The sequence below is a fragment of the Bufo bufo genome, chromosome 2 (genome assembly GCF_905171765.1).
Source record: "Bufo bufo chromosome 2, aBufBuf1.1, whole genome shotgun sequence".
NCBI classification, from domain to species: domain Eukaryota; kingdom Metazoa; phylum Chordata; class Amphibia; order Anura; family Bufonidae; genus Bufo; species Bufo bufo.
The window spans coordinates 37,794,983-37,818,751 of NC_053390.1; the positions used below are offsets into that span (position 1 = coordinate 37,794,983).

Below are 23,769 nucleotides of genomic sequence, written 5' to 3' on the forward strand. Positions count from 1 at the left end.
TGGTTTGGCTTCCGAATTTTAGGATCTGGGGTTGCTTCTGATGTCTGAATCTCAATTGCAGGGTCTGATATAAGGTCTGGGCTAGGGTCTGGTCTTTTTGATCTAGGGTCTGGTCTAGGGTCTATTCTAGGGTCTGGTCTGCGTCTTATCTAGGGTCTGGTCTAGGGTCTTCTAGGGCCTGGTCTAGGGTCTCTTCTAGGGTCTGGTCTAGGCTCTGGTCTGGGTCTGAGCTAGGGTCTATTCTAGGTCTGATCTAGGGTCTGGTGTAGGGTCTGATTTTCAGGGTCTGGTCTGGATTCTGAATTATTCTCTTTGATCTGGGATCTGATACAGATGCAAGAAAAAGTATGTGAACCCTTTGGAATGATATGGATTTCTGCACAAATTGGTCAGAAAATGTCATCTGATCTTCATCTAAGTCACAACAATAGACAATCACAGTCTGCTTAAACTAATAACACACAAAGGGCCAGATTTATCATTAGCTCAGGTCAGAATAATGGAGTGAAAAAGTCCCAAAAAAGTCCCAAACGCTAAAACTGCGCACAAATTTGCGACTTTTTTCTGCTCTGCACTATGCTCGCCAGTTTTCTGAAAGTGGGCGTGTTTTCTTATGTAAATGAATCTCTAGACAGATTTACTATTGGGACTATTTAAAAAAGTCGCAAAAAAGTCGCAAAAAAGTCCCAATTTCCCTCCAGTGAGGACCATGCTTATCTTATGAGACTTTTTAATAGAACATGCGACTTTTTCATAAAAACGTGCGACTTTTTCGTAAAGATGTGCGACTTTTGTAAAGCTGCTTACTGACGGATAAACTGCTACCGTCAAACCACATTTATTACAGTCTTAAAGGGCCGATCATAAATCTGACTTGGCTAAAACTGACTTTAGCCATATGTTAAAGTGGAGTGAGCTGTCAGAGGAATGATAAATCTGGCCCAAAGAATTTAATGTTACCATGTTTTTATTGAACACACCATGTAAACATTCACAGTGAAGGTGGAAAAAGTATGTGAACCCTTGAATTTAATAACTGGTTGAACCTCCTTTGGCAGCAATAACTTCAACCAAACATTTCCTGTAGTTGCAGATCAGACGTGCACAACGGTCAGGAGTAATTCTTGACCATTCCTCTTTACAGAACTGTTTCAGTTTAGCAATATTCTTGGGATGTCTGGTGTGAATTGCTTTCTTGAGGTCATGCCACAGCATCTCAATCGGGTTGAGGTCAGGACTCTGACTGGGCCACTCCAGAAGGTGGATTTTCTTCTGTTTAAGCCATTCTGTTGTTGATTTACTTCTATGCTTTGGGTCGTTGTTCTGTTGCAACATCCATCTTCTGTTGAGCTTCAGCTGGTGGACAGATGGCCTTAAGTTCTCCTGCAATATGTCTTGATAAACTTGGGAATTCATTTTTCTTTCGATGATAGCAATCCGTCCAGGCCCTGACGCAGCAAAGCAGCCCCAAACCATGATGCCCCCATCACCATACTTCACAGTTGGGATGAGGTTTTGATGTTGGTGAGCTGTGCCTCTTTTTCTCCACACATAGTGTTGTGTGTTTCTTCCAAACAACTCAACTTTGGTTTCATCTGTCCACAGAATATTTTGCCAGTACTGCTGTGGAACATCCAGGTGCTCTTGTGCAAACTGTAAACGTGCAGCAATTATTTTTTGGACAGCAGTGGCTTCCTCTGTGGTATCCTCCCATGAAATCCATTCTTGTTTAGTGTTTTACGTATCGTAGATTCGCTAACAGGGATGTTAGCATATGCCAGAGACTTTTGTAAGTCTTTAGCTGACACTCTAGGATTCTTTATCACCTCATTGAGCAGTGTGCGCTGTGCTCTTGCGGTCATCTTTACAGGACGGTCACTCCTAGGGAGAGTAGCAGCAGTGCTGAACTTTCTCCATTTATAGACAATTTGTCTTACCGTGGACTGATGAACAGCAAGGCTTTTGGAGATACTTTTATAACCCTTTCCAGCTTTATGCAAGTCAACAATTCTTAATCGTAGGTCTTCTGAGAGCTCTTTTGTGCGAGGCATCATTCACATCAGGCAATGCTTCTTGTGAAAAGCAAACCCAGAACTGGTGTGTGTTTTTTATAGGGCAGGGCAGCGGTAACCAACACCTCCAATCTCATCTCATTGATTGGACTCCAGTTGGCTGACACCTCACTCCAATTAGCTCTTGGAGATGTCATTAGTCTAGGGGTTCACATACTTTTTCCACCTGCACTGTGAATGTTTACATAATGTGTTGAATAAAAACATGGTAACATTTAATTCTTTGTGTTATTAGTTTAAGCAGACTGTGATTGTCTATTGTTGTGACTTAGATGAAGATCAGATCACATTTTATGACCAATTTGTGCAGAAATCCATATCATTCCAAAGGGTTCGCATACTTTTTCTTGTAACTATGTATGAGGTCTGGATTGTGACAAGAATTTAATATGCCTCCCCTACAAAGTTTGTATGTTGGCCCGATAGTAAGATCCAGTAAAAAAAATAAAAATCTATGGCCACCTTAAGTGGTTGCATAGAATTTTTAACAACTTGACCGAAGAGATTTTAATGTGATACTCTTGGGTGATTAACCTAGGACAAGCCCTTTACATCTTCTCAATATGAATTTGTTTCTCTTCTTTCTGACCCTTTGATGCACAAAATATGTAGTAATTCACATCCTGTATATTATAAAAGGAGAAGCAAAAATAATTCACACACATTAACTCAGGAAGGAATTTGTGATCAGAAGTTCCTTCCCAGGTTGGCACCAGTTTAGTTCTTAATATCAGCTTTATGCTTCTCACATCAGAGTGACCTGAAGAAGATCTCCACCTACATTTATTTTTAGAGATTTTTTTATGGTTTGTTTGCTTGACGGCAAAACCTCCTCCTCTCTTATTAGCCCTCATCTTAGGTCAAGTTCGAAATTTTTTCTTGAGATACTTTGAGAGGGCGTTGTAAGTCAGGGAGTCGCTTTCCCTCGGGTGGGAATCAGAATATACTAGTAAATTTCCCTGAATATTCCCTGCATACTGTCCATTTTTCTTTATATCCAGACCCCATAGTTCTGACGTCAGTATTACCTCTCCTTGTTCCAGACTCTTCAGCTTGAGGCTGGCCAACATCAGGATGTTCAGAGAGATGATGGCCGAAGTTAGTCCTGATAATGTACTAATCCTGATAATGTACTAATCCTGATCCTGATAATGTCCTGACAATACAATGTACTGATCCCGATAATATATTGATCCTGAAAATATACTGATCCTGATAATGTACTGTACTGATCCTGATAATATAATGATCCTGATAATGTACTGATCCTGATAATATAGTGATCCTGATAATATAGTGATCCTGATAATATAGTGATCCTCATTATGTACTGATCCTGATAATGTACTGATCCTGATAATATAGTGATCCTGATAATGTACTGATCCTGATAATATAGTGATCCTGATAATATAGTGATCCTGATGATGTACTGATCCTGATAATGTACTGATCCTGATAATATAGTGATCCTGATAATATAGTGATCCTGATAATATAGTGATCCTGATGATGTACTGATCCTGATAATGTACTGATCCTGATAATATAGTGATCCTGATAATATAGTGATCCCGATAATGTACTGATCCTGATAATGTACTGATCCTGATAATGTACTGATCCTGATAATGTACTAATCCTGATAATATAGTGATCCTGATAATATAGTGATCCTGATAATATAGTGATTCTGATAATATAGTGATTCTGATAATATAGTGTTCCTGATAAGGGCTTGTTCACACGACCGTGTGAAGCCCATGCCCGTGCTGTGGACCGCAAATTGCAGTCCCGATGCACAGGCACCCACCATGGCCCAGCCGCATGGGGATCGTGGACCTATTCACTTGAATTGGTCGGCTATCCGTCCATTCCGCAAAAAGATAGAACTTGCTCTATCATTTTGCGGTGCAGAGGCACGGAACCCCAGAAACCACTCCGTAGTGCTTCCGTAGTGTTCCGTTCCGTGCTTCCATTCCGCATCTGCGGATTTACGGACCCATTGAAGTGAATGGGTCCGCATCCGTGATGCGGAATGCACACGGAACGGTGCCCGTGTATTGAGGATCCGCAAATGCAGTCTGCAATACGGCAACGGGCATCACACATTTGTGTAAATGAGCCCTAATATAGAGAAACCCGGATAATATACATATCCTGAAAATATATTGATCCTGATAATATACTGATTCTGATAAGGTTCCATTCAGACGTCTGCACTTTGGGTCCGGATCCGTTCCGCAATTATGTGGAACGGGTGCGGACCCATTTATTTTCAATGGGGACGGAAAAGATGCGGACAGCACACAGTGTGTGTCTGCATCCGCATTTCCAGTCCGCGGCCCCGAACTTCCGGTCCGCGGCTATGCAAAAAAATAGAACACGTTTTAAAGATTAAGCATTTCTATTGGGGTGCTGGCCCAGTGTTTTGCGGATCCGCAAAACACTGCGGACGTGTGAGTTCCTGATAATATAGATTTTCTGATAATATAGATATCCTGATAATATAGATATACTAATAATGTAGTGATCCTGATAATGTACTGATCCTGATAATATACTGATCCTGATAATGTACTGATCCTGATAATGTAGTGATCCTGATAATGTACTGATCCTGATAATATACTGATCCTGATAATGTACTGATCCTGATAATGTAGTGATCCTGATAATGTACTGATCCTGATAATGTAGTGATCCTGATAATGTACTGATCCTGATAATATAGTGATCCTGATAATGTACTGATCCTGATAATATAGTGATCCTGATAATGTACTGATCCTGATAATGTAGTGATCCTGATAATGTACTGATCCTGATAATGTAGTGATCCTGATAATGTACTGATCCTGATAATATACTGATCCTGATAATGTACTGATCCTGATAATGTAGTGATCCTGATAATGTACTGATCCTGATAATATACTGATCCTGATAATGTAGTGATCCTGATAATGTAGTGATCCTGATAATGTAGTGATCCTGATAATGTACTGATCCTGATAATGTACTGATCCTGATAATGTAGTGATCCTGATAATGTACTGATCCTGATAATGTACTGATCCTGATAATGTACTGATCCTGATAATATACTGATGCTGATAATGTACTGATCCTGATAATGTACTGATCCTGATAATGTACTGATCCTGATAATTGATAATATACTGATCCTGATATCCTGAAAATATACTATAAAATAAAGAGATCCTGATAATATACTGAGGCCTCATGCACGTGACCGTTGTTTGGGTCCGCATCCGAGTCGCAGTTTTTGCGGCTCGGGTGTGGACCCATTCACTTAAAATGGGGCCTCAAAAGATGCGGACAGCACTCCGTGTGCTGTCCGCATCCGTTGCTCCGTTTCGTGGCCCCGCAAAAAAATATAACATGTCCTATTCTTGTCCGTTTTGTTGACAAGAATAGGCATTTCTACAATGGGCCGCCCGTTCCGTTACGCAAATTGCGGAAGGCAAACGGGCGGCTTCCGTTTTTTTGCGGATTCGCGGTTTGCGTTCCGCAAAAAACGGAACGGTCGTGTGCGTGAGGCCTAAGGCTCCATTCAGACGTCCGTAGTGTATTGCGGATCCGCAATACACCTGGCCGGCACCCCCATAGAAATGCCTATTCTTGTCCGCAATTGCAGACAAGAGTAGGACATGTTCTATTTTTTTCGGAAGATCGGCGGCGCGCTCCAGAAATGCGGATGCGGACAGCACTCTGTGTGCTGTCCGCATCCATTCCGTTCCCATAGAGAATGAATGGGTCCGCACCACAATTGCGGACATGTGAATGGACCCTAATCCCGATAATGTACTGATCCTGATAATATTCGGGGCCACGTCATTGCTGTGCGTACATTTCCTCTTTATGACGCTGTCAGTGCTGGTTGTGACCTTGTACAGAGGTCGGTCAGTTCTTTACACAATGATCCATTTCACCAGAACCATAATCTTATAATAATCCAGTCTCTTGAATGACCTGAATTAACTCTCTTATGTCCTTGCCGGTCAGGTCCCACGTAGTCGTCTACTTCTGCGTCTTTGCTCCATACATTCCACCTGCTGGGCTCATGGACAGAGAGGGTCAGTGTATGCAGGTCTGCGGCAGGAATAGCAGTGCTTTGTAGCATTGACTCCTCCGCTAATCATCTACACCCCACACTGGGATATTCCGACAGGACGGATCAGGGTCATTGACATCTGCTGGTTATGAACGGTAACATAAAATGCTGAATCCAAACCGTTCATGATGAGCTGGGTCATTTCCAGATGTAGCAGAGCTGAGTTTGTCTTTCTCTCTGCATTGTTTCCACACTATATGGGGCTTACCTGCAGTCCTATGCAAAGCCACACATCACAATGTGTTATGAGAAGACATGCAAGCTCAACTCTGCTACATCTGACAAAGAATATATTCCGCTTGGGAAGAGCAAAAATGAAACTCAATGATTGACATATAAGTGTGTGTACAGATATATCCATCGGTCCCCGATAGGACCCCCCACTGGACTCCTAAGCCCTGAATGAGCAGGAGTTTGATGAGTTATACTAAATCTTCTCAGCTCTTCCTGCTCTATAAGCTGCTGCCTGCTGAGCAGACGCCATGTTCAACACAACAGGTCACCATTAAAGGGCTTCTGTCAGCAGTTTTGTACCTATGACATTGGCTGACCTGTTCCATGCTTGGCAGCTGAAGGCATCTGTGTTGGTCCCATGTTCATATGTGCCCGCGCTGCTGAGAAAAATGATGTTTTAATATATGCAAATGAGCCTCTAGGAGCAACGGGGGCGTTACCATTACACCTAGAGGCTCTGCTCTCTCTGCAACTGCCGCACCCTCTGCACTTTGATTGATGCGGTGACGTGATAACATTTAGACTGCCTGGCTCTATCAATCAAAGTGCAGTGGATGCAGCAGTTGCAGAGAGAGCAGAGCCTCTAGGTGTAATGGTAACGCCCCCGTTGCTCCTAGAGGCTCATTTGCATATATCAACACATCATTTTTCTCAGCAATGCGGGCACATAGGAACATGGGACCAACACGGGTGACTTCAGCTGCCAAGCGCACATGTAACAGGTCAGCCAGTGTCATAGGTACAAAACTGCTGACAGATGCCCTTTAAGAGTCAAGATGCAAAAATGTGCTAATCATAAGAAGCAGAGAGCTATAGATGTAGCAGAGCTAAATTTGTTATTTGGCTGAAAACACCATCAGTTAAGCCCCGGGCTGTACGGCGACTTGCATTTGCAGTGAAATCAGGGGACTACCATGAATGTAATGGCAAAAAAAAATATATATATATCATATGTGACCTTAAGAAGGTCGTCCCGGTGACGTCCACGTGCTGGAGATGTTTGTGCCTGGATCTTGGCCATTGATTCACTCGTTGGGTTAATAGGAGATATTTCTGCAGGATTTTTGCTGACGGCGTGGAGATGGAGGACACGGCAGGTTAACCGTGACAAAAGACTGCAGCTTCCTGGGCTATAGGATACGTTGTCAGCACAATGGTCAGGAGAGGGCGGACGTGGCGGCCCATGTTTCCTAGGCATGATTGCAGAAGGAAGTCACAATGTGCTGGATCTTCCTCAACTGATAATGGATGTTCAGAAACGATGTGGGAAAAGCTGAGTCGAGGTGTTATCTGCTCCCTGGAGGTAGGACTGGATTCTGTGCCGTCAGCACAGGGACATAAACCCGCCAGAAGGGCTCCAGAATGATCTGATTCACCCTTGGCGTGTTTTATCTTGCCATATTGCTTCTATGGAGCAGAGGGGAGATAAGCCGCTGCCAGAATATATTGGCGCTGGTTATCTCGGAGAACAAGACGATATAACGGAAGCTATTCTACTGGCCTGATCTGTTTTGACCCCAATATCAGGGCTCAGGTCTGGTCATGTTCATTTTACGAGCGGCTGCTAGACAATACTGAGATTAGGTGCGCCTAGCACTAGCAGCGTCTTCTAGCTGCAGTCACTCTCTTACAACACAGCTGCAGCTGCTTCAGAACCTCAATAGCAGTCACCTGCAAAAACATTTTATTTTCTCATTTGAACAGAAAGACAGCAGTTTTTTTTCCAAACCTGAAGTTCCTCTAGGCCAATAATGGCTAACCTCCGGCATTCCAGCTGTGGTTAAACTACAACTCCCAGCATGCTCCATTCATTTCTATGGAGTTCTGAGAACAGCCAAAGCAAGGGGGCATCTTGGGAGTCGTAGTTTTACCACGGCTGGAGGTTGACCATCACAGCTCTAGGCTGGAATAAAATAATCAGATATTTCGCAACTGGGCCTGGTCTGTGCGGACCCTGTGATCAGGGCAGGATCTTACAGGCTCCAGTTCCAATGGTTGTGGATCGCAGAAGATCTATATAATGTCTTTAGGTTCTTCAAGGTTCTGAGAAGGCCCTCCCAAAGCCATAGTCATCTGAGGGGAAATGCCTGTTCCTGCGCAGTCACAGCTGATGTATTGGGATTTTGAGGGTTCGAGAACCGCAAGAAAGAAGTCACTTCGCATGGACCAGAAGAAGAAGCTTTCCCAGACGCCTCAATGGCGGCACTGCCTAGCTAGACCTTGGCATATATATACGTGTCCTTAATCATCCAGGGTATGTCCCCCCATGGCAGCCTCTATCACTGGCCCAAGGCTGCGCATTTTCCATTCACAAAGGAAACGCATTTCCTCCTGCGCTCGCCGCTTTTCCTTTCTCATACGAAACGCGAGAGGAAAGAGCTGCAGGAAATGTCTGTGCAGGATGGAGCTGACCCCGTGAACTCCTCGCGGCCCCTTCTGAAATGACACGGACATTAACTGAATTCCTGCACGTGTCAGCAGAATTTGCTGGTTTCGTTGCACTTTATGGATGTAGCAGGGTTAGGTTGGACAGGTGCACAGTGCTGAGTCTGTCATTTTGCACAATGATGGGGTGGATTTATAGACTTGTCGTAAGAGCAGGTTTCAGGGAAACATCATGAATTTGCCCCCCAAAAAAAGATGTTCCTTAGACTCCTGTAACCCATTCTGCACCCGTTTTGATGCTAGTCCCAATTTTCCATTCCTTTAAGATAAGTGACGCCCCCCCCCGCCCCATCCTAAGGGCTCATGCACACGACCGCCGCATTTTCGTTCCGTGTCCGTTCCATTTTTTGGACTCCGTGTGCATTCCATTTCCGTATGTCCGCAAGCCCATTCCGCAACAAAAAAAATAGAACATGTTCTATTCCTGTCTATTTTGCGGACAAGGATAGGCACCGTTACAATGGATCAACAAAAAAACCTATGCTACATGGACGACAGATGTCATCCGTTTTTTTTATTGGCAGATCCGTGTTTTGCTGATCGAAAAATACATACGGTTGTGTGCATGAGCCCTAAGTGTCTGTAAAGAGGGGAGCCCATGTAGACTCGTACTGCTGATTGGAAGAAGGGATGGGGCCGACTACAGCTAGGGTCCATCCGCTCCTCTGTTTCGTAGACCCTTCTCTACACAATTGTAGAAACTTTTGTGACACAGGACCCCCGTGCAGTCACCTTTCATCCGAGGACGTATTAATACAGGCCGGGAAATGTGACTCAACCAAATTCCAAACTGAGTTTAAACCTTTTTTTAGAAGAGCGATTACACAGCTGCTTGTAGTCATGATGCCAAGATCTTCTGTGCATCACACCCAATCAAAGGGTTAAAGGTGCTATACACATTACATCAAATTCTCATCAGGATCCACCAACAGCCTAATGTGTAAGGGGGTCTCCTGACCCTCCCCATTGGAATATATAAAGGGAAAGAAAAATCAGGTTTGCTGAAAACCCAATATGCAGTAAGCTCCTAAGCTTCCTCTAGTGGTAGTTATCCTAAGGGTGGCTGTATATATCTGTATGTAGTAATCTCCTGAGCTCCCTCTAGTGGTGACTGTATATATCTGTATGTAGTCATCTCCTGAGCTCCCTCTAGTGGTGGCTGTATATATCTGTATGTAGTAATCTCCTGAGCTCCCTCTAGTGGTGACTGTATATATCTGTATGCAGCAATCTCCTGAGCTCCCTCTAGTGGTGGCTGTATATATCTGTATGTAGTAATCTCCTGAGCTCCCTCTAGTGGTGACTGTATATATCTGTATGTAGTAATCTCCTGAGCTCCCTCTAGTGGTGGCTGTATATATCTGTATGTAGTAATCTCCTGAGCTCCCTCTAGTGATGGCTGTATATATATGTATGCAGTAATCTCCTGAGCTCCCTCTAGTGGTGGCTGTATATATCTGTATGCAGTAATCTCCTGAGCTCCCTCTAGTGGTGACTGTATATATCTGTATGTAGTAATCTCTGGAGCTCCCTCTAGTGGTGGCTGTATATATCTGTATGTAGTAATCTCCTGAGCTCCCTCTAGTGGTGGCTGTATATATCTGTATGCAGTAATCTCCTGCACTCCCTCTAATGGTGGCTGTATATATTTATATGTAGTAATCTCCTGAGCTTCCTCTAGTGGTGGCTGTATATACCTGTATGTAGTAATCTCCTGAGCTCCCTCTAGTGGTGGCTGTATAGATCTGTATGCAGTAATCTCCTGAGCTCCCTCTAGTGGTGGCTGTATATATCTGTATGCAGTAATCTCCTGAGCTCTCCCTAGTGGTGGCTGTATGTATCTGTATGTAGTAATCTCCTGAGCTCCCTCTAGTGGTGGCTGTATAGCTGTATATATCCGTATTTGGCAATCTCCTGATCTCCCTCTAGTGGTGGCTCTTTATATCTGTATACAATAATCTCCTGAGCTCCTTCTATTGGTGGCTGTATATATCTGTATGTAGTAATCTCCTGAGCTCTCTCTAGTCGTGGCTGTATATATCTGTATGTAGTAATTTCCTGAGCTCCCCCTAGTAGTGGCTGTATATATCTGTATGTAGTAATCTCCTGAGCTCCCTCTAGTGGTTCCTGTATATATCTGTATGTAGTAATCTCCTGAGCTCCCTCTAGTGGTTCTTGTATATATCTGTATGTAGTAATCTCCTGAGCTCCCTCTAGTGGTGTCTGTATATATCTGTATGCAGTAATCTCCTGAGCTCCCTCTAGTGTTTGCTGTATATATATGTATGCAGTAATCTCCTGAGCTCTCCCTAGTGGTGGCTGTATATATCTGTATGTAGTAATCTCCCCAGCTCCCTCTAGTGGTGGCTGTATATATCTGCATGCAGTAATCCCCCCAGCTCCCTCTAGTGGTGGCTGTATATATCTGTATGCAGTAATCTCCTGAGCTCCCTCTAGTGGTGGCTGTATATATCTGTATGCAGTAATCTGTTGAGCTCCCTCTAGTGGTGGCTGTTTATATCTGTATGCAGTAATCTCCTAAGCTCTCTCTAGTAGTGCACTCCTGGTGACTGCATTTGTGTATAAACTAATCTTCTGAGCTCCCTCTTGTGGTGACTGTATATATCTATATACTGGTCTCTCCTGAGCTCCCTCTAGTGGTGGCTGAATATATCTGTATGCAGTAATCTGTTGAGCTCCCTCTAGTGGTGGCTGTTTATATCTGTATGCAGTAATCTCCTGAGCTCCCTCTAGTGGTGGCTGTATATATCTGTATGCAGTAATCTCCTGAGCTCCCTCTAGTGGTGGCTGTATATATCTGTATGCAGTAATCTCCTAAGCTCTCTCTAGTGGTGCACTCCTGGTGACTGCATTTGTGTATAAACTAATCTCCTGAGCTCCCTCTTGTGGTGACTGTATATATCTATATACTGGTCTCTCCTGAGCTCCCTCTAGTGGTGGCTGCAGGCAGACAGAATTTTATCATGAGACTCTAGTTCTCTACAGAAGATGCGGAGCTTTGTATCAGAGAAATAGAGCTTTGACTGATATAAATATATCATGGTACTATTGAGCGCAGAAGTTTGAACTCACAAACAGCATGAAGTTAAAAAATGGAGTTGTTCTTTGAATCCTTCTGGATTTTGGCAGTAAGATTCTCAGCAGAATTCCACAATGAAAGCACACCCTGCAGCCAATATAAAGCCTGAGGTAGGAAAACAGAAGACGATCCGTCCCCAGAGCCACTGCCAATGGAAACATCATAATAGTTTTCATTAAATTAACATAAACCAAAAACAATTGTGGATTTTATTTTTTTCTACTAATCAGATTTACTGCACATTTTATAAGTCAGCTTTTTTTTTTCTTTTTGGACATTCTGAACCACTATGATAATCAGAGGTTGTGCAGCATTTTTTCCAGAAGAGTAAAAATACTCCTCTTAGCATTTTTGAGGAGTATTTTAGGCCAAGGAGGAGTATGGAAGTTGCAGTAATTCAAATAATTAATATGTAGGCATATATAACGTGGAGGACTGGAGGCAGCAGTGGTGGTCGGGTGGCACTGTGACAAAGTGACATGAGTGATGGGATGGAGGAACTCAGAGCTCCTAATGCTATACCCTTAGTCGCCTCACTAACCATCTGTTAGGGTATATTCAGATGGGCGGTCAAATCACAATTTTTACTGTGACTGACGCAAATATTTTACTGCGAGTCTACGATTACCACAGTGTGATAAAATTTCCACTTTTTATTTAAATTGCTGCATTTTCATGGCAGTAAAAATAAAAACTGCAACTTCACTGTACATTCTGAATATACCTGTCCCTAAGAGATGCCTGCAGACACCTGGCATCTTTTGTAACCAACGGTGTTCACTCAAAAGTTAATAAAGCCCCTGGGTGGCACCGGCTAGGGTTAATAAAGCCCCTGGGTGGCACTGGCTATGGTTAATAAAGACCCTGGGTGGCACTGGCTAGGGTTAATAAAGACCCTGGGTGGCACTGGCTAGGGTTAATAAAGCACCTGGGTGGCACTGGCTAGGGTTAATAAAGCCCCTGGGTGGCACTGGCTAGAGTTAATAAAGCCTCTGGGTGGCACTGGATACAGTTAATAAAGCCGTGGGTGGCACCGGCTAGGGTTAATAAAGCCGTGGGTGGCACTGGCTACGGTTAATAAAGCACCTGGGTGCGCTCGCTATGGTTAATAAAGCACCTGGGTGGCACAGGCTATGGTTAATAAAGCCCCTGGGTGGCACTGGCTATGGTTAATAAAGGCCCTGGGTGGCACTGGTTAGGGTTAATAAAGCCCCTGGGTGGCACTGGCTAGGTTTAATAAAGCCCCTGGGTGGCACTGGCTATGTCATGTGATCATTGTGGTCTCAATCGGTGGGACTTCCCGCCCTATAAGACGTCTATATTGTTTATGTGCCACAAATGCCTTTGGCTGGACAATCCCTTTGAGTACAGATGGGGTTAATACGATAAGAGTTATTTCTCGCCCCCCTGAGCCATCATGGTCTTCACTTCAGCTTTTTTACGAGGACGAGCTTCTCCCGAAGGTTGGCTGGAGGGTTTATTCACTTTGCACAGGAACGTCTGGAGCTTTTATGTATTGCTGGAGGGTACAGAACGTTTCGGAGATGATGTGAAGTAAGGCCGACAGCTGCTCCGAAGCCTCCGTCTCTGGGGTCCATCTTCCAGTAATTCACTTTGGCCTAAGAGTTGTTTACAGCTCCCTGCCGTTCACTGGGTAATCCGATTTTCTTGTCAGGCTCGCCAGCAAATTCAACTTTTACTCCAGGAAATTTCCAGTTTATTTCCTGAATTGACAGAATTTGGCAGGCTTTGCTTGTCAAGAAACATCCTGGCAAAAAAATGTCCGGTTTTAGACACAATTTTCTGTAAAAACGGCAGCAAAACTACACAAATGTACGATGTTTGACAAATCTTTGAACAGACCTTAGGAGAAGCAATGAATATTTGATAGGTGGTGGTCTGACCTCCAGGACCCCTGCTAGGTGCCATCATCACAGGTCCTTCACCACCACTGCTAAGCTCCTCCCAACCTGATGTCATCACAGGTCCTTTACCACCACTGCTGAGTTCCGCCCCTATAAGAAGTCTTCACAGGTCCTTATAGTCTTGCTGAAGACACTGCTGTTGTGTTTGGAGAGCTCTCTTTGTTATCCACCATTAGCATTAACCATAGCCACCAGTGGCCAAACTCTCTCTGGCGCTGCCCTAGGCCCATGCCCTTGGGTGCTTTATTGTAAATGCAGCCTAGTTGCCTGAGACTGTTGGCTTCCATGTTCCTCCTTTGTTTTCCCATGCACAGCGTCTATTACTTCTACTTGATCCCATACACTTGAATGGGGCTAAGCTGCAGTATCAAAAACCACCACAACCATATGTATGGCACTGTGCATGAATAAACTGAACAAGTGACCACAAGACATGGCCCCTTCTTTCAGCTTATCCATGGGATGCCAAGGACTCAAACCCCCACTGATCAAATATTGATGCCCTAATGATAAATAATTTTTCTTGGGGGGCAATCACTTTAAAGTCATGGCATATTATTAGGATCATTCTTCGTGATTCTATTTCGGACCCCTAAGAATGAAGAGACCACAACACGCTGCTGATGGCCCCTTCGAGTGAATAGGTGCCAGCTGCAATTCCATGCTCATCCTGTTGGCCGGGAGCGCCGCTGCACAGGGAAAACTTAGAAGACACATCAGTGCTGTGGCCCGTTCATTCACAGGATCGGTGGGCATCTCAGAGGTCACACCCACGCCGATTGTGAAATGATTGCATATCGTAGTAATAAGATGGTGGTAATAATATTAAATAAATGGGTGATGCCTATAGTTGAACACAACATAGGGACCGGCCATACAGCTGCTATAGAACCCTTGAAAAGAGATGGCTCAGCACTTGTTAATCCCATCCTCTTTGGTACTTGAGTAGTAAGAATCTGTGTGAGACTCCACAATGAGGAATAATGGGGTGGAAAAGTGACCCAAGGTCATAAAGCACATTTGTTCACTCTCTCGAAAGCATCTAGGAGGCTCTCAGATAAAGTGGAGACCTTCCCAAGGGTGATAGAAGTCTCCTAAAGCCTCCTGGAAAGCAGCTCTCCAAAAAATTCTCTGGTGTGTGGTACCATCAGCCATGGCATCCCAATAGACAATGGGATGTGTAAAGTTTTGTGACCAGTTTTTTTTTATTTCTCCCCCAAAAATGGAGCAACATCCTGATTAAAAAAAAACGCTTATACAGACCTATATGTCTCCATGGTAACAGACTACAAACAAGCCCTGTGTAGTCTGACCTTAGAGTCATCTGTGATTTTTTTGTTGTTGCAAAAACTGTAGTAAAAGCCGTCTTATTTTTCTTTTAGGTGGAAATATGCCCTTACTTTGAGAGCTGATTTCGGGGAGATCCTCTGTCATTGGTCCGTAGTATATTTAATGATACTGACATTGTGAGGCAGGCCTCCAAACATGTCTACTGATGTAGAATCCTGCACCAGCACTTCAACTGATGTGGCTCCAGCCGCCAAACCAGCGACAAAGAAGGAAAAGAAAAAAGGTAATGTAAACTGTCTAATGTACTATGGTACGTCCCCCACCACACACTGTTTACAGAACCAACATTTTAAAATGCATGGACCTGAGACTACAAGGAATGGGCCCCCTTAATGCCGAAAGGAAAATGTAGATTTCAGGGAACGTAAGGCGGGATGCAAAAAAGCTAGTGGTATAGTCCATTGGATAGTTCGATACAATTCTTGTTTTCCTTTGGTATTTTACTTACATCGAGCTGTAAATTCTGTGCGGCCCTTTACACAGTCATGAAGTTAAATTATAATATTCTGCCACCCCACAGCCACCACCAGGGAGAGCTCACTACAATCAGACTTATTCTTGAACTTAACAGAATTATATACTCAGAGAGCTCCCCCTTGTGGTGGCTGAAGATAAGCAAGATTTTGTGAAAAAGGAGCTCTGACTTCCCAATACAGATGAGTAAATGTGTTAAGGTCCCGTAAGGATATATAGTACAATATCCAGGGGAGAAGGGGGCTGTATAGCCTAGGCCAGGGGTCTTCATTAGGTGACATAGTTGGTGACAGTCCAAGCTGAACACCCACACTAAATATGTTGTCTTATTACTGCTTCACAAACTTTGCAGATTAATTAACTTCCAGATTTATTACTTAATAATAGAAAAATCAGACCAGACCCCTAAACTCATTTATACTCTAGAACAGATGCCTAAACCCCAGGTCAGATGCTAGATCCTAGTCCAGAACACTAAACCTAATTCAAACTCATATGCAAATGAGCAATTTGAGCACCAAGAGGCGCCCCTTGATTGACAGGGCTAGACACCAGACTGAGGGCAGAGCCCTGTCCACGAGCTGTGTGCTGGCATCTACATATCATATACTCTATGTAATATAGCTACACCACACTGAGATCTACTCAGAAAGCTAATCTACATTTGTACTAGGGTTGAGCGAACCCAATAATAGCATTCTTAAGACAGAATGCTAAATAAAATGGCCATTAAGGGGTTAAAAAATTAATTTAAAAAAATCACCTCATCGAATTGATCGCGAAGCCTCTTCTTTCTGCAGAACTTGCAAAAGGACCTGCGCTGACGTCACCGCGCTCACCACGTGGTGAGCACGGTGACATCACCGCAGGTCCTGCTGAATGAAGAGAGAAGGACCTGCGGTGACATCTCCGCAGGTCCTTCTATCTTCATTCAGCAGGACCTGCGGTGGCGTCACCGCAGGTCCTTTTGCAGGTCCTGCAGAAAGAAAAGGATACTGGCTGCGCGATTAAGTGGATGAGGTGACTTTTTTAAAATTATTTTTAACCCCTCAATGGCCATTTTATTTAGCATTCTGTCTTAAGAATGCTATTATTTTCCGTTATAACCATGTTATAACGAAAAATAATAAAGTGAAGTCCGGGTCCATTTGACTTTAATGGGGTCCGGGTTCTGAGTCAAGTGCAGGTCAAGTTTGGGTCCCTAACCCGAACTTTGACCTGAAGTTTGGCCGAAGCCGGTGAACCTGAACTTCCTCGGGGTCGCTCATCTCTACATATTACTGCTTTATCTACAGGCCCAATATATGATCATACAGATACCAGTAATATGTGTCACATCCAAGATCAGACCCTTAAACTTATACAGATTTGACACAAACTCATTCAGACCCCAGATCAGATGCTAGACCAGGGATGGGCAAACTCAGCCCTCCAAATGTTTTAAAACTACAAATCCCATCATGCCCTGATGTAGGCTGATAGCTGTAGGCAGACTGGGAATGGTGGGATTTGTAGTTTTACAACAGCTGGAGGGCCGAGTTTGCCCATCCCTGTGCTAGACCCTAGACCAAATCACTAAACCTAATTCAGACCCAAGAACCAGAGTATGGAAGTATTTGCAGCTGGGAATGTGGCCTTGCAGAAGGAGAAGCTGAAGGATGATGTTTTGACAGGTGATGATCCTCACAACCTCCAGGGTTCTTCATCCTGCAAAGAAGCAAACACAGCAAAGAGACTAGATGGTTAATCCAACCCATGTGTCCTCCAGCCCGCAGACACCTGGCTTTCATGTAAAGTGCTGAATGAAGGACCCACTGTGACCACTGAAATGTGATAGTCCTGCTGTTCTGGGCAGATTTACAATCCCTGTGCCATCAGCCTAGGTTTACTACACAAGTGCTACAGAATATTGGGTCGCCTCACTGAATACTGATTTCCCAATTATAAGATTTTCATCATTCGAGAAGCTGGTAAGGGCTGACAAGGAGGACTATTGGCCAGACATGCTGGGGATTCTAGTTCTTCAGGCATTCAGGGAAGGAATAATTCAAGCTGTTGATTGACCATGTCATCTGATATTCCCGCAGGTCCGGAGAAGACAGATGAATTCCTTCTGGCCAGATTTAAAGGGGATGGAGTACGATATAAAGCCAAATTAATTGGAATTGATGATGTGCCGGAAGCACGTGGCGATAAAATGAGTCAGGACTCCATGATGAAGCTGAAGGTGAGAGTCCTGTGCTTTAGTAAACTGGTATATAAATTAAAAGTTGTGGAACTTTTAAATATGCTTGTGATTCAAATCCTTAACAGTCTCAAAATATTTGCTTGCTGTCAGTGAATGAGAACACTGTTGGTTCTATTCACAAGCAGTAATCCTTTCCATAGTTCGTTCTGCTCTAAATAAGAAGTGGATACCGTTGTATCCAGTCTAGACAATGCTCTGTGAGCTAAACAGCCCAGACTCCAGACTGACACATTGTAACAAACTAGTACAGTTGTATCCAGTCTAGACAATGCTCTGTGAGCTAAACAGCTTGGACTCCAGACTGATACATTGTAACAAACTAGCACAGTTGTATCCAGTCTAGACAATGCTCTGTGAGCTGAACAGCCCGGACTCCAGACTGACACATTGTAACAAACTAGTACAGTTGTATCCAGTCTAGACAATGCTCTGTGAGCTAAACAGCTTGGACTCCAGACTGATACATTGTAACAAACTAGTACAGTTGTATCCAGTCTAGACAATGCTCTGTGAGCTAAACAGCCCGGACTCCAGACTGATACATTGTAACAAACTAGTACAGTTGTATCCAGTCTAGACAATGCTCTGTGAGCTGAACAGCCCGGACTCCAGACTGATACATTGTAACAAACTAGCACAGTTGTATCCAGTCTAGACAATGCTCTGTGAGCTAAACAGCCCGGACTCCAGACTGATACATTGTAACAAACTAGTACAGTTGTATCCAGTCTAGACAATGCTCCGTGAGCTAAACAGCCCGGACTCCAGACTGATACATTGTAACAAACTAGTACAGTTGTATCCAGTCTAGACAATGCTCTGTGAGCTAAACAGCCCGGACTCCAGACTGATACATTGTAACAAACCAGCAGAAAGATTTATTTTCCTCTGCAGATGATGTGTTTAGCTCACAGAGAATTGTCTAGACTGGATACAACTGTGCTAGTTTGTTACAATGTGTCAGTCTGGAGTCCAGGCTGTTTAGCTCACAGAGCATTGTCTAGACTGGATACAACTGTGCTGGTTTGTTACAATGTATCAGTCTGGAGTCCGGGCTGTTTAGCTCGCAGAGCATTGTCTAGACTGGATACAACTGTGCTAGTTTGTTACAATGTATCAGTCTGGAGTCCGGGCTGTTTAGCTCACAGAGCATTGTCTACACTGGATACAACTGTACTAGTTTGTTACAATGTATCAGTCTGGGGTCCGGGCTGTTTAGCTCACAGAGCATTGTCTGGACTGGATACAACTCTGCTAGTTTGTTACAATGTGTCAGTCTGGAGTCCGGGCTGTTTAGCTCACAGAGCATTGTCTAGACTGGATACAACTCTGCTAGTTTGTTACAATGTATCAGTCCGGAGTCCAGGCTGTTTAGCTCACAGAGCATTGTCTAGACTGGATACAACTGTGCTAGTTTGTTACAATGTATCAGTCTGGAGTCCGGGCTGTTTAGCTCACAGAGCATTGTCTACACTGGATACAACTGTACTAGTTTGTTACAATGTATCAGTCTGGGGTCCGGGCTGTTTAGCTCACAGAGCATTGTCTGGACTGGATACAACTCTGCTAGTTTGTTACAATGTGTCAGTCTGGAGTCCGGGCTGTTTAGCTCACAGAGCATTGTCTAGACTGGATACAACTGTGCTAGTTTGTTACAATGTATCAGTCTGGAGTCTGGGCTGTTTAGCTCGCAGAGCATTGTCTAGACTGGATACAACTCTGCTAGTTTGTTACAATGTATCAGTCTGGAGTCCGGGCTGTTTAGCTCACAGAGCATTGTCTAGACTGGATACAACTGTACTAGTTTGTTACAATGTATCAGTCTGGAGTCCGGGCTGTTTAGCTCACAGAGCATTGTCTAGACTGGATACAATTGTACTAGTTTGTTACAATGTATCAGTCTGGGGTCCGGGCTGTTTAGCTCACAGAGCATTGTCTAGACTGGATACAACTGTACTAGTTTGTTACAATGTATCAGTCTGGAGTCCGGGCTGTTTAGCTCACAGAGCATTGTCTACACTGGATACAACTGTGCTAGTTTGTTACAATGTATCAGTCTGGAGTCCGGGCTGTTTAGCTCACAGAGCATTGTCTAGACTGGATACAACTGTACTAGTTTGCTACAATGTATCAGTCTGGAGTCCGGGCTGTTTAGCTCACAGAGCATTGTCTACACTGGATACAACTGTGCTAGTTTGTTACAATGTATCAGTCTGGAGTCCGGGCTGTTTAGCTCACAGAGCATTGTCTAGACTGGATACAACTGTACTAGTTTGTTACAATGTATCAGTCTGGAGTCCGGGCTGTTTAGCTCACAGAGCATTGTCTAGACTGGATACAACTGTACTAGTTTGTTACAATGTATCAGTCTGGAGTCCGGGCTGTTTAGCTCACAGAGCATTGTCTAGACTGGATGCAACTGTACTAGTTTGTTACAATGTATCAGTCTGGAGTCCGGGCTGTTTAGCTCACAGAGCATTGTCTAGACTGGATACAACTGTACTAGTTTGTTACAATGTATCAGTCTGGAGTCCGGGCTGTTTAGCTCACAGAGCATTGTCTAGACTGGATATAACTGTACTAGTTTGTTACAATGTATCAGTCTGGAGTCCGGGCTGTTTAGCTCACAGAGCATTGTCTAGACTGGATATAACTGTACTAGTTTGTTACAATGTATCAGTCTGGAGTCCGGGCTGTTTAGCTCACAGAGCATTGTCTAGACTGGATACAACTGTACTAGTTTGTTACAATGTATCAGTCTGGAGTCCGGGATGTTTAGCTCACAGAACATTGTCTAGACTGGATACAACTGTGCTAGTTTGTTACAATGTATCAGTCTGGAGTCCGGGCTGTTTAGCTCACAGAGCATTGTCTACACTGGGTACAACTGTACTAGTTTGTTACAATGTATCAGTCTGGGGTCCGGGCTGTTTAGCTCACAGAGCATTGTCTGGACTGGATACAACTCTGCTAGTTTGTTACAATGTGTCAGTCTGGAGTCCGGGCTGTTTAGCTCACAGAGCATTGTCTAGACTGGATACAACTGTGCTAGTTTGTTACAATGTATCAGTCTGGAGTCTGGGCTGTTTAGCTCGCAGAGCATTGTCTAGACTGGATACAACTCTGCTAGTTTGTTACAATGTATCAGTCTGGAGTCCGGGCTGTTTAGCTCACAGAGCATTGTCTAGACTGGATACAACTGTACTAGTTTGTTACAATGTATCAGTCTGGAGTCCGGGCTGTTTAGCTCACAGAGCATTGTCTAGACTGGATACAACTGTACTAGTTTGTTACAATGTATCAGTCTGGAGTCCGGGCTGTTTAGCTCACAGAGCATTGTCTAGACTGGATACAATTGTACTAGTTTGTTACAATGTATCAGTCTGGGGTCCAGGCTGTTTAGCTCACAGAGCATTGTCTAGACTGGATACAACTGTGCTAGTTTGTTACAATGTATCAGTCTGGAGTCCGGGCTGTTTAGCTCACAGAGCATTGTCTAGACTGGATACAACTGTACTAGTTTGTTACAATGTATCAGTCTGGAGTCCGGGCTGTTTAGCTCACAGAGCATTGTCTAGACTGGATATAACTGTACTAGTTTGTTACAATGTATCAGTCTGGAGTCCGGGCTGTTTAGCTCACAGAGCATTGTCTAGACTGGATATAACTGTACTAGTTTGTTACAATGTATCAGTCTGGAGTCCGGGCTGTTTAGCTCACAGAGCATTGTCTAGACTGGATACAACTGTACTAGTTTGTTACAATGTATCAGTCTGGAGTCCGGGATGTTTAGCTCACAGAACATTGTCTAGACTGGATACAACTGTGCTAGTTTGTTACAATGTATCAGTCTGGAGTCCGGGCTGTTTAGCTCACAGAGCATTGTCTACACTGGGTACAACTGTACTAGTTTGTTACAATGTATCAGTCTGGGGTCCGGGCTGTTTAGCTCACAGAGCATTGTCTGGACTGGATACAACTCTGCTAGTTTGTTACAATGTGTCAGTCTGGAGTCCGGGCTGTTTAGCTCACAGAGCATTGTCTAGACTGGATACAACTGTGCTAGTTTGTTACAATGTATCAGTCTGGAGTCTGGGCTGTTTAGCTCGCAGAGCATTGTCTAGACTGGATACAACTCTGCTAGTTTGTTACAATGTATCAGTCTGGAGTCCGGGCTGTTTAGCTCACAGAGCATTGTCTAGACTGGATACAACTGTACTAGTTTGTTACAATGTATCAGTCTGGAGTCCGGGCTGTTTAGCTCACAGAGCATTGTCTAGACTGGATACAACTGTACTAGTTTGTTACAATGTATCAGTCTGGAGTCCGGGCTGTTTAGCTCACAGAGCATTGTCTAGACTGGATACAATTGTACTAGTTTGTTACAATGTATCAGTCTGGAGTCCAGGCTGTTTAGCTCACAGAGCATTGTCTAGACTGGATACAACTGTGCTAGTTTGTTACAATGTATCAGTCTGGAGTCCGGGCTGTTTAGCTCACAGAGCATTGTCTAGACTGGATACAACTGTACTAGTTTGTTACAATGTATCAGTCTGGAGTCCGGGCTGTTTAGCTCACAGAGCATTGTCTAGACTGGATATAACTGTACTAGTTTGTTACAATGTATCAGTCTGGAGTCCGGGCTGTTTAGCTCACAGAGCATTGTCTAGACTGGATATAACTGTACTAGTTTGTTACAATGTATCAGTCTGGAGTCCAGGCTGTTTAGCTCACAGAGCATTGTCTAGACTGGATACAACTGTATCCACTTCTCAGCTGAGAGCTATGGACAGGATTACTCCCAAGAGTGTACTTGATTATGGTGAGGAACTGAAACACAAAGATGTCTTTCACATGAACGTATTTGCAATCCATATATTCTAGATTTTATGTACCGGAATCCGCTGCTAATGTTAATGAATAGAGCTATTCATATGGGCGTATAGTTTCTGTCAGTATATGAAATCCGCAGCATGTCCGAGTTACCTCCTCCATTTGCTCGGGCCGTAGTGAACACTCGCTGCTCGCTGGATGCACAGGACAGGACCTGCGCTCCTTTGTGATGACATTGACTGGAAGCAGCAGGACCTGTGAGACGTCATCATATTGGAGCGCCGGTCCTGTCCTGTGCATCCAGCGAGCAGCGACTGTTCGCCGCGGAGCGAGCAAATGAAGGAGGTGAGTTTCAGAGTGGGGAAGGGGGCATTAATAATACTGTGGTCTCTAATGGGGGCTTTATTAATGCTGAGAGCCACTAATGGAGGAAAAATAATACTAGGGGGCACTAATGGGGGCATTAACTTTACGGGGGCCACTACTGGGGCATTATTAATAGGGCATTATTAATACTGGGAGGACTAATGGGGCCTTATTAATACTGGGGGCCATTAATGGGGCATTATTAATACTGGGGGGGACTTATGGGGGCCTTATTTATACTGGCGGCCACTAATGGGGGCCCTATTAATACTGGGGGCCACTTATGGGGGCCTTATTAATACTGGGAGGACTAATGGGGCCTTATTAATACTGGGGGCCATTAATGGGGCATTATTAATACTGGGGGGGACTTATGGGGGCCTTATTTATACTGGCAGCCACTAATGAGGGCCCTATTAATACAGGAGGCCACTAATGGGGCCTTATTAATACTGGGGGCCACTTATGGGGGCCTTATTAATACTGGGGGCCATTAATGGGGCATTATTAATACTGGGGGGGACTAATGGGGGCCTTATTAATACTGGCGGCCACTAATGGGGGCCTTTATTAATACTGGCGGC

At 44.0% G+C, this 23,769-nt stretch overlaps 1 protein-coding gene across 4 annotated transcripts in view; it reads left to right on the forward strand.

Annotated features, from left to right (window-relative positions):
* DAB2 (DAB adaptor protein 2) overlaps window positions 1-23,769 on the forward strand; it is an 84,030-nt gene that overhangs the window by 17,989 nt on the left and 42,272 nt on the right. For 2 of the 4 annotated variants that reach the window (XM_040420936.1, XM_040420939.1), the window contains exons 2-3: window positions 15,297-15,487; window positions 17,826-17,965. In XM_040420936.1, coding sequence (XP_040276870.1) covers window positions 15,400-15,487; window positions 17,826-17,965 — 228 coding nt within the window. In that variant the 5' untranslated portion in view covers window positions 15,297-15,399. Of the gene's footprint in view, window positions 1-8,548; window positions 8,699-15,296; window positions 15,488-17,823; window positions 17,966-23,769 lie in introns of those variants that run through there. The other 2 variants (XM_040420937.1, XM_040420938.1) reach the window with 2 other exon arrangements.